General features: G+C 36.9%; 1 protein-coding gene across 1 annotated transcript in view; it reads right to left on the bottom strand.

Moving 5' to 3' along the window:
• The window catches only part of sim1.L (SIM bHLH transcription factor 1 L homeolog), a 56,186-nt gene extending 42,799 nt beyond the window's left edge, over window positions 1–13,387 (bottom strand). Inside the window, exon 1 of the mRNA XM_018263368.2 lies at window positions 12,891–13,387. Within this exon, the coding sequence (XP_018118857.1) occupies window positions 12,891–13,065 (175 nt within the window). The 5' untranslated portion in view covers window positions 13,066–13,387. The remainder of the gene's footprint in view (window positions 1–12,890) is intronic.
• Window positions 13,388–15,313: the final 1,926 nt, after the last annotated feature.

Here is a 15,313-nt window from a genome sequence, read left to right as displayed (position 1 = left end):
TGGGAATGTGTCGTTTAAAATTCGGTTAAAAAAGGGTTGTTATCTTGATAAATGCTACCAGAATGCCTGTTGTTGATGGCGGACAGTTTCTTTTCCTTTGCCCAGGTCAAATATATTTTTCATCTTCAGTTTATCATAAAAAACACACCTTTGTAAATATGCTAAGTTTTTTTTAAAATAAATTATTCATTCAAGTGCATACATAGCACTGATTAACGCATAATGCTTAATTAACATGCCTTTCACTTCACAACAAATGTTACACCATTTTTGGGTGTCAAATATTTTTCACAACTCTTTTCTTGCACTGCTAGTTTTTTTTTTGTTGCAGTTGCTGGTGTTATTGTTTTGTTGTTGCTTTTTTAAGTTCTGGCTTTCTATTTGTAAGCTCTTTTGGTTAGGACCCCTTTACCTGTGTAATCTATATGTCACTGTCATGTGTGGAATATGCTATATATATGTGCTAATAATAACAACTTGGTAAGTATGCAGGTGCTAGGCCTCTCAGAAATGTACAGATTTACTGAGCTAGGGGCTTCAGAGAGAAGGGTTAACACTTTTCTGACCCTTGTCGACCTCCTTTCTCTTGTTTTTCTTTCCTCTGTAATGTCACTTATGCTTTATTTGCACAAGCAGTTTAGGGCTCAGACCTGGTTGGACTGAAAAGGATCTAAGCAATAATAAATCAGATAGGGGAAAAATTCAGTTTACAGTGAATGTGAAACATAGTCTATTCTGTGCAGTGTTGCAGGTACAGCCCTCATGGGACCTGGGTTACATGTGTATTTTTGTTGGATATCAAATGAGATCAAAACCATGAACAATAGCAACAAACAAGTTTGTTTACAGTAACTATTAGACAGACAGGTATATCCATAGATAGATAAGTACATAAAAGATGACTGAAGAAGAAGGAATCATTTAAGCAGAATTGTCAGTAGATACAGATAGGTTAATATGGCATAGATTATGGGAACAGAAATAAAAGTACATCTAGTAGATAGATAGATAGATAGATAGATAGATAGATAGATAGATAGATAGATAGATAGATAGATAGATAGATAGATAGATAGATATAAATGTATATAAATAGATGATAGATTGATAGATAGATAGATAGATAGATAGCTAACATATAAATTAAATAGAAAAGAAAGACTTCATAATACACCAAAACATTTTTCTTAATACTATTTTAAGTGAAATGAATATATTTTGGCAACGTTTGTGCTTAGAATTGCAGCTGTGGAGTTTGGAAAAGTGACACTAGAACCCCAGGCATGACACTTCAATCCCAAAACAGAAATACCATTTGGGCAGTATATTCACAGGGTCTTATGTATCTGGCCTAATGCAGTGTGGATCAAAAATGATTCTATACCTGAAACAATGCTCATCGTAGAGGATTATTTCTACCTTACTGGAAAGGATATTACATAGTGATTAATGTACTCTCTGTTATAAATTAAAAGGATATTATAAGTCACAGAGGAGTATCATGACCATAAAAAGGCACAAGGCTGAAGGCCTCAGAACTCAGTGGTTATCCAAGAAACTCACCAGGGGACATGTATGCTAATGAGCAGCAACTGCCATATTCAGTTATTCAACCTTTCTGTTTTTTATATTTGCACTTTTTACCCTTAAACCACTTGCACCTGTCATACTAAAAAAAAACATCACATGGGACTGCAAATTAGGGATGTCGCGGACTGTTCGCCCGCGAACTAATTCGCGCGAACATCGACTATTCGCGTTCGGCGAATGTTCGCGAACGTCGCGCGACGTTCGCCAATTTGGGTTCGCCTTAGCTGGCGCTTATTTTTGCCCTCTCACCCCAGACCAGCAGATACATGGCAGCCAATCAGGAAGCTCTCCCTCCTGGACCACCCCCACACCCCCTGGACCACTCCACTTCCATATATAAACTGAAGCCCTGCAGCGTTTTTTCATTCTGCCTGTGTGTGCTTGGAAGAGCTAGTGTAGGGAGAGAGCTGTTAGTGATTTGAGGGACAGTTGATAGTAACTTTGCTGGCTAGTAATCTACTTGATACTGCTCTGTATTGTAGGGACAGAACTCTGCAGGGATTTGAGGGACATTTTAGGTTAGGTAGCTTTGCTGGCTAGTAATCTACCTTCTACTGCAGTGCTCTGTATGTAGCTGCTGTGGGCAGCTGTCTGTCCTGCTGCTGATCTCTCATCTGCATCTGTTCTTCAAACAACTGCCACCTAGCTGTCTAAATATCAATAATAATACCGTCTCCAGAAACACCACCCGAGTGACGTTTTTCAAGCAGCAATAATATATTCCGTATCCAACGGCTGTAGTGTATACGTTGCCCTTGCAGGCATTATTTGCCCAGTCTTTAACCAAGTGCCACCTAGCTGTGTGAGCTTTTTCACATTCCGTGTCCAGAAACATCACCTGAGTGACGTAGTGTGATTTCTGCCCTTTACAGCACAAAACGCAGCGCTGTGTCAACAATGGATTTTTCAGATACATTTTTGCCCTTGATCCCCCTCTGGCATGCCACTGTCCAGGTCGTTGCACCCTTTAAACAACTTTAAAATCATTTTTCTGGCCAGAAATGTCTTTTCTAGCTTTTAAAATTCGCCTTCCCATTGAAGTCTATGGGGTTCGCGACGTTCGCGAACTATTCGCATGTTTTGTCGCAAGTTCGCGAATATGTTCGCGAACATTTTTTCCGCCGTTCGCTACATCCCTACTGCAAATCTCTTAACTGTAATCACTGCATGGATTTGTGTGTATGAATATTCTGTTTAGCTCAATTTGTCTTTCAGAAGAAAGAATATTTAACTTTTATTAGACAGTAGAAGCACTTTGGAAAATTAAAAGATGAATAACTACAGTTGGTAAATAGCCATTAATGATTGTCAGTAAGTTGGCAGTTGGTTCATACTGAATCTTCCCTGATTGTGCATTTTGGATCAAGCTGAGAAATGGATCAGAGCCCATATATGGATTTTCGCTAGTTCTGAGCTGAAAATATTGCAACTGGGAAAATATATTTTATAGATTCCCCTCCGTACCCCTGATAAAATTACTATTTATTTACAAAGCACTATGTATTCTCTGCTGTTTTACCATACATGTCCACTTACACAGTTCTATGGGAGTCAACCAAATTTGGTCCCCCTTACCCAGTGTCCTGCAGTAACAGCTCAGTCTCCTGCTCCCAGTAGTTTAATTTAAATTAAACCCACCATTGTAAACACTGAAAAAACATTTCAATATCCCTCAGAGAATGGCAGTGTTGGGCATAGCAGGGAGTGTGATAGGGAGTGTAGCCAGGGAAATAATGCATAATTGGGTGTGGCCTTCTTAAATTTAAAATATAAAATCTCCAAGTTGCCATCTTTGCATTGCATAATATAGGGATAACACAAATATGTAGCAATGTTTTTTACATATAAAAGTAATACAAGCAAAAAAAATCTTGAAAACACATAGTCTAGGAAAGTTCCCTGATGTGATTAGCTTGGATTAAGCACAAGCTTTCCTAAGGGGGTCTATGTTGCTCAAAGCAACTAATCAGATATCTAATTGCTGATTGGTTTCTTTGGTCAACATCACCGGTATTGCTTCACTACACTTTTTTGCACAGCATGATAAATAGCCCCTTAGGGTCAGGGCACACAGGCAGATTCAGGGAGATCTCCCCGAACTGCCTCCCCACAGGCCAAAATTTAAATCGCCAGCGGGATGGCACTCAGCTCCGATTCGTTTTCCGAAGTCGTCTGAAGTTTCCTCGTGAGGCAACTTCACCGGAAGGCAGTTCGGGGAGATTAGTCGCCCCGAAGAAGAGGAGATTGGTTGCCGGGCGACTAATCTCCCTGAATCTGCCTGTGTGCCCTGACCCTTAGGTGTAGGTGCTGTAACCATAAAAGGACACAAGGTCCTGTGACATCAGCAGTGACATCAGGGAAAGGGCCTCTGCCTGGCTCCATTCCAACTATCATGGTGCACTGTCTGATGAATAGTGCTGAGCACAGGCTGACAGACTACATTGGTCTATAATTCCTTGAGTGATGAGCAGACGCCCTAAGAAATAATTCAGCGAAAAGTGTGCCTCCCATTTAACAATAGAGGAACATTTCATAGGGATTATGGTTGAGGCTCAATGTTCCACGCCTCTCATCAGGCAAATTTACATGCCATACCAAATGGACAAGTATCCTACCTCAGGCATGAAAAACCTGTATGGGTTTGCTGTATCCACCCGTCTATTGTAAAGCACTGTGGTATATGTTGGCACTTTATGAATTCATGTTAATAATAATAACCCCATGAAATCCTAAAATTGGGAAAAAAAAAGGTTCTTGTACTCATAAGAATATTTATTCTCTACCAAGTAACTTAAACAATCAATGTGATCGTAATAATATTTTTGTTTATTTGTGTACTTCCCCCTGGGTCAGGCCAAATTACATCATGGCCCGCTGGAAGCAAGTTAAGCGGAAAATAGATTACTTGTTCCAGAATTCCTGTTTCAGAAATCATTTGCTCATAAGACTGATTTCATTGTAGAGCTTTTTATACTGGAAACAATAAACTACATCCGTCATCATTACAGTATGATCATGGTTTCACCTTCATTTTGTTTGCTTCATTATACATAGAACATCATATTTATTCAAAGCCCTGCATACAGTTACTACAGCAGTTTCCTTTTTCTACCTTGCCAATATATCTAGTTACTGCAGCTAATTGTTCCACTGCCTGGCTTGTTGCAACAAAACAAAGTTGGTTTCACTACGCTCCATGAGATAGGTCAATAGGCAAAACACTATTTCCTACTTTCAGACAATGCTAGTTGTTGTTGCTAATGTTTTCCTTGATAAACATAAAAGGAATGATGAAGTTTGCTTGTTTCTGCCTCTCTTTTCCTTTACTAGAATTATTAGGAAATAATGTGCAATAAGGTTAATATCTCTGTTGTAAAGCATCCCATAGTTCATATTACAGTTCCACTGGTTCAATTTGTCTTGCATTATATCTTTGTTAGGCATTCTCAACTTACCATAATAAGTCTGTATGTGGGTATGGCAACAACTAGGGGTCATTGAGAAATTGGGAAAAACCAAACATTAAGGCAGCAGGGAAACTCCATAAGTTGAACTGGTCACACACCAACTGATGCTGCATGTCAACTCTAGGCCAGATAGGCAATTTATTTGGACATGTATGGGGCCAATACAACACATGATCTGTATCATGTAGGCTAATATTTATTGGGATGACTGGAAAATCATGTCAGGGAAGGACCTCATTGAACAGTCCACTTCATATATGCCTGGGCACAACAAAACTGGATCAGCCTAATTTGTCTCCACCATTTTAGTTACCAGGCAAAGACCTACTCATATAGGAACCTTGACAAATTATGAGGTTAGAGTTGTACTGAATTTGTACAGTAAATTATATTCAAGCTGGATTGTTTTCTGGGATTCTGTATAAATAAATCATAATTTAATGTGAATTCTGCCTCTACCTGAAAAATATCTGTAGAATCGTCACTGAGCAGCTACAGAGAAGGGATACTGGTCACATATATTCGTATTATATTAGAGTGCTTATCCAAGAATACACAGGGATATATCGAAACACTTCTCTAACTTAATAGAACATTAGCTCTGTGTTGTTCCAGAAATCATTTCTGTGTGTGGGGGTGGGTGGTCCTTGAAATATTTGCCTGCTATTGGGTTTTGTGTCCACAATATATCAGGGCAAAGGATATTTTCCTATGTGACAGTCCACAAGCCGTATTTTCCAGGCATCATGAATGAATGAATAATGAATATGTTCATTTCATTGTTAGGTAGAAATCACGTTCACCCTTAGAACCTTTAGCATTAGGCCCAACATCACATATCATAAAATTGTATAAGATTGGCATACAGCCTATAATGGGTACAATAAATGGTAACTAGCCAGGCCCATTTACAGAGTGGGGTCCTGCAGAGTGTGGGAATGGTAAATAAAGCACCACCAATTCACCACTTGACTTTACTATAGATATGGAGGCAGCATTAGTTCTAGTGATAACTATTAACAGCTATATTATAAATCTTCAGTGACTAGGGGCCTTGTGGAGTAGTATTTGGGGTATGAAGGGAATGGCCTCAGCATGAAGAAAAAATAGGAGAGTTGCAATTCACACAAAACTGGTGAAAAGTGTTGTTTGGAAAAGGTAAAAATGTTTGCAAAAATGTATAGATAGTTTCTTTGTAAGTATTTACTGGTATTACCCTCTTTTTTGGGGTGCTGTGCAAGTTTGTGGTCTCAGTAACCTAAACCAGCCAATCATTGATTAGCTTTGTTCAGTTACCTGCAGGAAGAACAATTAAAACAAAAACCATGATTAGATAGGAAATAAGCCGATTTTTATTTTGTCACTTTAAATATATCTTGCTTTGTATGAGACTCAAAGCCAAATAATAACACAGATGCTGCAACAAACACCTGAAAAGCTTTCTTACACAACCTGATCTATTAAACCAGAATCTCTCAACCTGAAGATCTCCAACTACAATGCCCAGAATTCCTTAATATAAATGCAACTAAAGAAGTGAGGGGTGATGGGTAGAAAAATAGAAAAAGATACAACTGGATCCACTGAAACCACTAATGGTGGCAGGTAAAAGTTGTTGAGGTCCTATAGAAGTCAATGGGAGCTTCCCTGATCCTATTGGACAGTTTTAAATCAATTCGGAATTTTAGTGGATTTCAGATTTTTTTTTTAACTAGGAATTGGCCAAAAAACTCAAATTTTCTAGGTATTTTTTTTGGTTTTCGCATTATTTTCTGTTTGTATTTTTTTTATACAAATAAATTTAATAAATTCCATGGCATTAGTAATTTAAGGGGGTTATTTACTAAAATCCAAATTTAGCTCATAATTTAAATAAAAAAAGCTCGACCAAACTCCCATCCTCGATTTTGCCTTATTTATTAATAAAATAATTTTGCCCGAAAACCCCAAATTTATCGGATTATCGGGCTAAACCAAGCGCAGACCACGATATATTCCAATTGGGATAGGGATAGCTCCCATTGACTTATACATGACCTCGACGGATCTGAGATGGCGGATTTTTTCTGGCTTTTTGTAGCATCTAGGTATAATAAATATTGCAAACATTTGATGTTTTTTCCATTAAAAATTCAAGTTTTTGCCCCACAAAGCCAGAGCAGATAAATTCGAGGTTTAGTAAATAACCCCTTTAGAGTTTCTGAGTTTAGTTATGGTTTCAAAAATCTCTAAACTCCGACCTTTGATAAATAGGCCTCCACTTCTACCATAAGGCAAGCACATTATGGCGTTATAATGCACTATTTCGTTAAATATACCTCTGATGACGCTGAATAGAGAATAGCTCAGGAAATAGTTTAGCCTTATGCTGTGTCTGGTACCAATTATAATGTACAATAACTACCTGGAACTTTTTGGAATTCAACTTTTTTTTTCTCTTTATTTATTGTGTTTTCCAACAAATACCTATATTGTACCTTCATATACTTCTAGCATTAACTATAAGTCTAACAAAAAAAAAAAAGGAATTTGACTTTTTAATAGCAAATATCTTATTGGTGGCTATTTGTTACTGCACTGGAGAATTAGAGCTTTTCACTCTAGCACCATCTGACTTTAGACTATCATTGGTATTATTATTATTAATGCACAATGCCCCAGGTGAAAACTACATATCAAACAATTCACTGGAATTAAAAACGATGTGTTCCTGCAATTTACTGTGGATACTACAAGTTAAAGGGGTTCACCTTTGAGTTAACTTTTAGTATGATGTAGAGCAGTGATCCCCAACCAGTAGCTCGTGAGCAACATGTTGCTCTCCAACCCCTTGGATGTTGCTCTCAGGGTCCTCAAAGCAGGTGATTATTTTTGAATTTCAAGCCTGAAAGCAAGTTTTAATTGAATAAAAAACAAGTATAGTGCCAAGTAAAGCCTCCTGTAGGCTGGCAGTCCACATAGGGGCTACCAAATAGCCAATCACATCCATTATTTGGCACCCCAAGGGACTTTTTCATGCTTGTGTTGCTCCCCAACTCTTTTTTATATTTGAATGTGGCTCACGGTTTAAAAAGGTTGGGGACCCCTGATGTAGAGAGTGATAATCTGAGACAATTTGCAATTTTTATTATTTTGGTTTTTGAGTTATTTAGCTTTTTATTCAGCAGCTCTCCAGTTTGCAGTGTCAGCAATCTGGTTGCTAGGGTCCAAATTACCCTAGCAACATGCATTGATTTGAATGAGAATATGTTATATATTAATAGGGGAGGGACAGAACAGAAAGATAAGTAATAAAAAAGTAGCGATAACAATAAATGTGTAGTTTTATAGAGGATTTGTTTTTACTTTTAGAGGGGGTCAGTGACCCCCTTTTGAAAGCTAGAAAGAGTCAGGAGAAGGCAAATAATTAAAAAAAAACTTAATGAAGACCAATTGAAAAGTTGCTTAGAATTGGCCATTCTATAACATACTAAAAGTTAACCTGAAGGTGAATCCCCCCTTTAAAACACACACACACACACACATAATTGATGACTTAGGCACACACATATTTATAAATGTGTGCAACAACCAGTGTAATAATATTAAGAAAAATGTACAAGTACATGAAGTACAGGTCACATTTTACTTTTGCATGGTTTACTAAAAAAATGTTGATTATATATACACATACCATTTCTTCACCCATTCTTTGTGTTTGTTATAGATGTAACTATAGGTTTTGTTTCCACTAAAGCACTAGTGAAAATAATGAAAAAAAAATTAAATATAGTTGACACAATGACACAATTTCTTTTGGTAGAAGAAAAATTCCAGTGCAAACACAAGAACAAATTAAGCCCTGAATTTTCACTGGCCACATCTGATTACTGTTATATTTACAGGCTACTAACCCATGGGATCTTCTTTCATTGTCTTGTTGTGAAAGTTCAAGAACTCTGTCTTGTTACACACACGTTACAAATTCCCATGTTGGTGGCCGCTAGCAGTCAGCATGACATCATAAATGGCGCAAACATTTCATCCACCTGAAATTCCCTCCAGTTAAAAAACATATTGGGTCTCTCATACAAATAATGCATTGGAGACTCCCGATATAGCACTCTGTTATGGTAAGGTAGGGCAGACATCTGATGTAATTGTTTAAAAAAAAAAAAAACAGGGGTTCGTATTTATAAGAAGAAGCACAGGCAGAGTGCAGGAAATGGTGGGGAAAATCTGATGTATCCAGTAGCTACGAATCACAATAAATAATCAAGAGCTGCTAATTATCTGGTCGGGATGTTACAGAGATCTATTCATGTAATTAGTATGGCCTTTTCTAGTCGTCAATGAATCCAATAGAGTTGCCAGAGCTATTCCTCGGAACTAAAGGTGAGCACAAAATAAATATACTTTTACGCATTCGACCGGGCAAACTGGACATCTATATGGGTGGATAATGGGATTTCTATATATTCCCAAGTCATTCCGGAGAGTACGTCTCTTTTTTCATTGAGCAACCAATCAGTTTCGTTTGTTTTCCATGACTATTATAGAATCAGACACAATAAATCGTTTCATACCAAAATAAATTTCGATAGGAACCCGTTTGTCATTTTTTTTTTTCTATCGTTTCCAATGCTGCAGTAACATTTTTGGGAAATATCAGTAAAGATAAACAGGCGAGTGGAGGCCTAAACAGTAGAAAGGCTCCAGATCACTAGAGTTTCCATTCAACACCAATAACATACTATGTGACAGAACAGGAGAGCCAGGAGAAATATTTATAATTGTGGCTTGGCACTATCCAACAAATAAAATCAATTAGCAACATATATGTCAACTTCAGCCTCCACAACTTACTCCACATAATAATTACTTTTTTTGGGGGGGTGGGGTAACAAAGATTATTAGCGTTATAGCTGAAATATAACAAAATAGAAATCCTTCCTCATTAGAATGACCTCGCATGAGTTTGTTTTAGAATAAACATCACCCCCCCCCCAAAATGATAATTTATTAATACATATTTCAAGAGAATTTTATTTCATATACCTTTGTTGATACTGCTTTCCATTTCTGCACTACCTATAGAGGTGCCCAAAAACAGTATTCTGACTTGTGCGCAAAAACGCAATTCAATCGGAACCCGCATTCTCTCCTTCTCAGTGTTACTGCCTGTATGTATACTCTTTTTATTGTCTTACCTGTATTTAAATTAGGTTTCTGAATTTCCTTAAAAGTTATAGGTCGGAAAGCCCTGATTGGCTAACTAGCAGGACTTTTAATAGTTAACAGTTCCACGCGCTTTCGTAGCATATTGCGCCCTATGGACGAATTCAGGTTACATTTTATGGGGGTCGGGCAGCACCCACAAGCTATAAATGTAATTTACAGCAAATTAATTCGAGGTAAATATACATTACACATTTTCATCTGAGATCAGCTCCGAGGCACATAAATCTCGGATGCTGAGAAGTTTAGTTCTGCACATTAAATCTTTAAACCTACATCAAAAAAATGCAGGATTTACACTCAAAGGGGCGCAAACACCTGGAACAGAAAGGGACTGAATTGAGGCGGGTGAATTGTGTAAGAAAATAAACATTGTAACCCAACACTAATTCACTTGCTTCTTGTAAAGAACAAGGGAGCCGACCACAGTGACAGACCCGAATTTAACTTGGTTTGTCTATCTACATAACATTTTGATCCCCTTATTTATTTTTAGGTTCGTTTTCCTAGGGTATTTAGTTGTTTGTTTATATGTTCAAATTTAAGTCTATGTAAACAGTCCCATGTGCGTTTTCTACAGTGTTCTAACTCCTGTTTCTCAAATTGTGCATTTAATGATCCTAGATTATATGAAAATCACACATTCAGAATCTTCTGTTTTGTATTTATTTGTTTAGATTATTTGTTGACAGTGCTGTTTCTGGTGTACCTGGGAGCTGTGCAAATTAGATATCCGTTTTATTAATGTTGGATGTAAAATATATGTGTAGTTTGCAAGTAAAGCGACTCCCAAAGTGAAATCATTAATTATATTATAGTATAGTGTTTCGTTTAGATTTTTGTAGCCACCTGCGTCGCATTTACCCACGATGCACTGTGGTTACGAATCATTTCGTTGTTGGTAATAATGTGATTTTTAAAAATGTTTTGAAATATTTCTTAATAAATAGCGTGTTTATTTCCATAATTCTATGAAACCTCAATGTGCTTTTTCTAGTATAATAATCAAGTAATCTCAGATGGAATATGAATTGAATATCTATACAACAAGAATCACGAAAAGACCTGATATAAAACGGGTGTCAAATGTCTCCAGGTTTAGCTTTTTAGAAAAAAAAATGAAGCGCAGTATGGTATTTGCCAATATTACTCAGTTTATGAAAAATTCTCCAATTGCAATCTACAAGTGCCTAAATATAGATAGTGCTTCATATACTTCTGTTTTTACAATATTATTACAGTGCTCCAATTTGTCTTGTATTGGGTAAAAGAAAAGTGAATCTGTTTTTCAAACCATTCCTAGAATTAAGTAGGAATAACTTTGTTTCCTTATAATATATTCATAATGACCAACTTCTGCTCTGAATATGGAATTGTGTGAATATGGAATTGATAAGGGATAAGGGAAAGGGAATAGGTTTATATGCGTTTTAGAAAGAATATTTCCTTGTAACCCTCATGCCCCATGGGTTGTTGCAGAATAATATATGTTCAGGTAGAAACGTTGGCACCAGGTTGGCATAAGAAACAGCCTAGAAAAAGTGACTTTTCAGCTTACAGTATGTCTGTGCTTGGTGGAATAGGAGCCTGTCCCTTGGTTTGCAGGCTCTGTGCCATGCAGTTCCCAGGTGCACTCAGCCATTCTTTCTTTCTCCCACCCAGACCCAGTTAGTGGCTCCCCTCATTACTCCCAGCCTTCCCAGCAGCGCCATATGCTTCCCCTGATCAAGCAGCAGCTACATAGGCACCGATAATTGACGAGAGCTGCTGGAAATCACGCAGACAGGCAGCCTACTGAGACTGGGAGAGCTGGCAAATCATTGCTAATAATCCTTTTAGGAGCATCGCTGCCTTTGCAGTTTCCAATAGTTTTATTTTTATCAACTGAGCGCTGACAGGATGAAGAACAACCCAGATCCCTCATGTTATCCCCTGAATTGTTGTCCTAATCACCCACCAAGTCAGCTCCTATCCCTCACCCAACCCCAGCACAATAACTTCACTTCTCTCGAGGAACATTATATTGCCGGCCTCATTAAATCGCCACTCAGTCTGCTTTCTGCCCAGGCGAAATTCCAAAGTAATAAGTATGAATCGACAGAAATTCGGATTCTGGGAGAAATCGCTGTGATAAACCCAAACATTTCCACAGAATACAAGCTAAGAAAGAATCAATGTCGTATACTTTTGATAATGCATTTTTTAAAAATTAATTTCTATGGTGATATATAATAATATATATATATATATATATAATATGGTTTTTGTATGTGAAGAGATTTGCAAGAGAGCGAGAGAGAAGACGCAGAGACCATGAATCCTACAATGTGCAGTGTAGTGTGACAATAGGGGAATAAAGGTTTAGATGAGGGTAACTACAGTTTGTTTGTACAAATACAGTGCTGTTTGTTTAAGTGGAATGGTGGCTTGTGCTTGGAGCTCCAGACAAAGGTATTTGGGGCAGTAGCTCTACCAGAGATCATGGGGCTCATAGTGAGCATGTAAGACAAAGGTTTTATTCTTAATCAAGCTCAGAAAAATGCAGAGACATTTGTAGAAGGTTTAACAATGAGTTTGGGCTGAGAGGAAGACAAACAAGGCACAGGTGGGACCTACCTTCAGGAAAGACCACTCTCATCTTTAAATAGCTGGTGGTGAGGCGGATGATGGAGGCTTTGTCCAGCTGGGAGGTGATGGCAGAGGGCAAGGGCAATAACTTTGCCAGTTCATAAAATTCGCTGTTCTCCTTCTCCCGTCTAGTCCGAGCAGCATTTTTGGATTTTTCTTTCATGGCTTTCTGTCAACCCTTTGTTTTTCCAAACGGGAATCCACAGACTCATCAAAAAATATAAAAACCAGTTTCAAAATAGGATTTTTTTTTTTATTTTACTGGGAGTTACAAAAAAAAAAATGGTAGAACCACTTCTTCAAGAGTAAAAGAGTAATAAAAAATATGAACATTAACTATTTTCCAGAATCAAGTGGTATCCAGACATTGCTGCAACATGTGAACTTTGACTACACGAATTCGATCGAAGTTAATGTGTCTCGGCAAGTCACAAAATCCACTCGTGTCCTTCTCCCAGTGGCATAGTCACCCCTCTGTCAGACTCTCAGGCCTTACAGCAAATGGGCTCCCTGACAAAGACACAAAGTCACAGTGCCAGGCAATTATTTGGAGGAGTTTCTTTATTATATATCTGTATGTGTGCAGCATTCACAATAATTCACTATATGGATAGAATAGATAGATAGATAGATAGATAGATAGATAGATAGATAGATAGATAGATATAAATGTATATAAATAGATGATAGATTGATAGATAGATAGATAGATAGATAGATAGATAGATAGATAGATAGATAGATAGATAGATAGATAGATAGATAGATAATAGATAGATACATAATTGATAGATAAATAGATAGATAATTGAGTGATAGATCGATATATATATATATAGATAATAGATAGATAGATAATTAATAGAGAGAGAGAGAGAGAGAGAGAGAGAATGGATAGAGAATGATAGATAGATAAATAGATAGATAGATAATATATAGATAGATAATTGATAGAAAGATAGATATAGATAGAGAGAGATAAATAGATACATGATAGAGAGATAGATAGATAGATAGATAGATAGATAGATAGATGATTGATAGATCGATAGATATAGATAGATAATATATAGATAGAGAGATAATTGATACAAAGATAGATAGAGAGAGAGAGAGAGAGAGAGAGAGAGAGAGAGAGAGAGAGAGAGAGAGAGAGAGAGAGAGAGGGGATAGATAGATAGATAGATAGATAGATAGATAGATAGATAGATAGATAGATAGATAGATAGATAGATAGATAGATAATAGATAAATAGATAAATAGATGATAGATAGATAGATAGATAGATAGATAGATAGATAGATAGATAGTAGATAAATAGATGATAGATAATAGATAGATAGATAGATAGATAGATAGATAGATAGATAGATAGATAGATAGATAGATAGATAGATAAATAGATAAATAGATGATAGATAATAGATAGATAGATAGATAGATAGATAGATAGATAGATAGATAGATAGATGATAGATAGATAGATAGATAGATAGATAGATAGATAATAGATAAATAGATAATAGATAAATAGATGACAGATAGATGATAGATAATAGATAGATAGATAGATGATAGATAGATAGATAGATAGATAGATAGATAGATAGATAGATAATTGATTGATAGATCGATAGATATAGATAGATAATATATAGATAGAGAGATAATTGATACAGAGAGAGAGAGAGAGAGAGAGAGAGAGAGAGAGAGAGAGATAATAGATAGATAGATAGATAGATAGATAGATAGATAGATAGATAGATAGATAGATAGATAGATAGATAGATAGATAGATAGATAGATAAATAGATGACAGATAGATGATAGATAATAGATAGATAGATAGATAGATAGATAGATAGATGATAGATAGATAGATAGATGATAGATAGATAGATATAGATCTATTTACAGCATTTCTTAGTAAGCCTATAACAATATAATTCAGTTCATTTGAAAAAGAAAAACACTCATCTTACCTGGTGAATATAATTGTTTAATTTATTCAATCTTTATAAGACTTGGTTAAAGCCGCTCACCTGTGACATACACACTAGTGCCTAATCCACAATAAAACTTTTAAACAAACGAAAAGACACACCGACCCAACGCAGCGACTGGAAGTATGGGGCAAAGTAGTGAAGGCGAGTGTGCGGAAAGCTGCGACAGGAATGAGTCGCATTATCTCATAGCACAGGTATCTTACCGTATTTACTAAGGAGCTTACAAGTAAAGACAAATATGAAGATTTGGGGGGCCAATGCGGAGGAAATAGAAGCAGGACTAAGGTGCTGCTGTCCCATCCCAACATGCCAAGCAGGCCCAAGACATGAGAAGCGCAGTGTCCCCAAGTGTGACCCCCTGCATCAGCCCCACTGTACTTAGTGTCATAGACGAATAAGGAGCC

The sequence above is a fragment of the Xenopus laevis genome, chromosome 5L (genome assembly GCF_017654675.1).
Source record: "Xenopus laevis strain J_2021 chromosome 5L, Xenopus_laevis_v10.1, whole genome shotgun sequence".
NCBI classification, from domain to species: domain Eukaryota; kingdom Metazoa; phylum Chordata; class Amphibia; order Anura; family Pipidae; genus Xenopus; species Xenopus laevis.
Note: the sequence above shows the minus strand (reverse complement) of the source record. Positions and strands in the feature narration are given on the sequence as shown.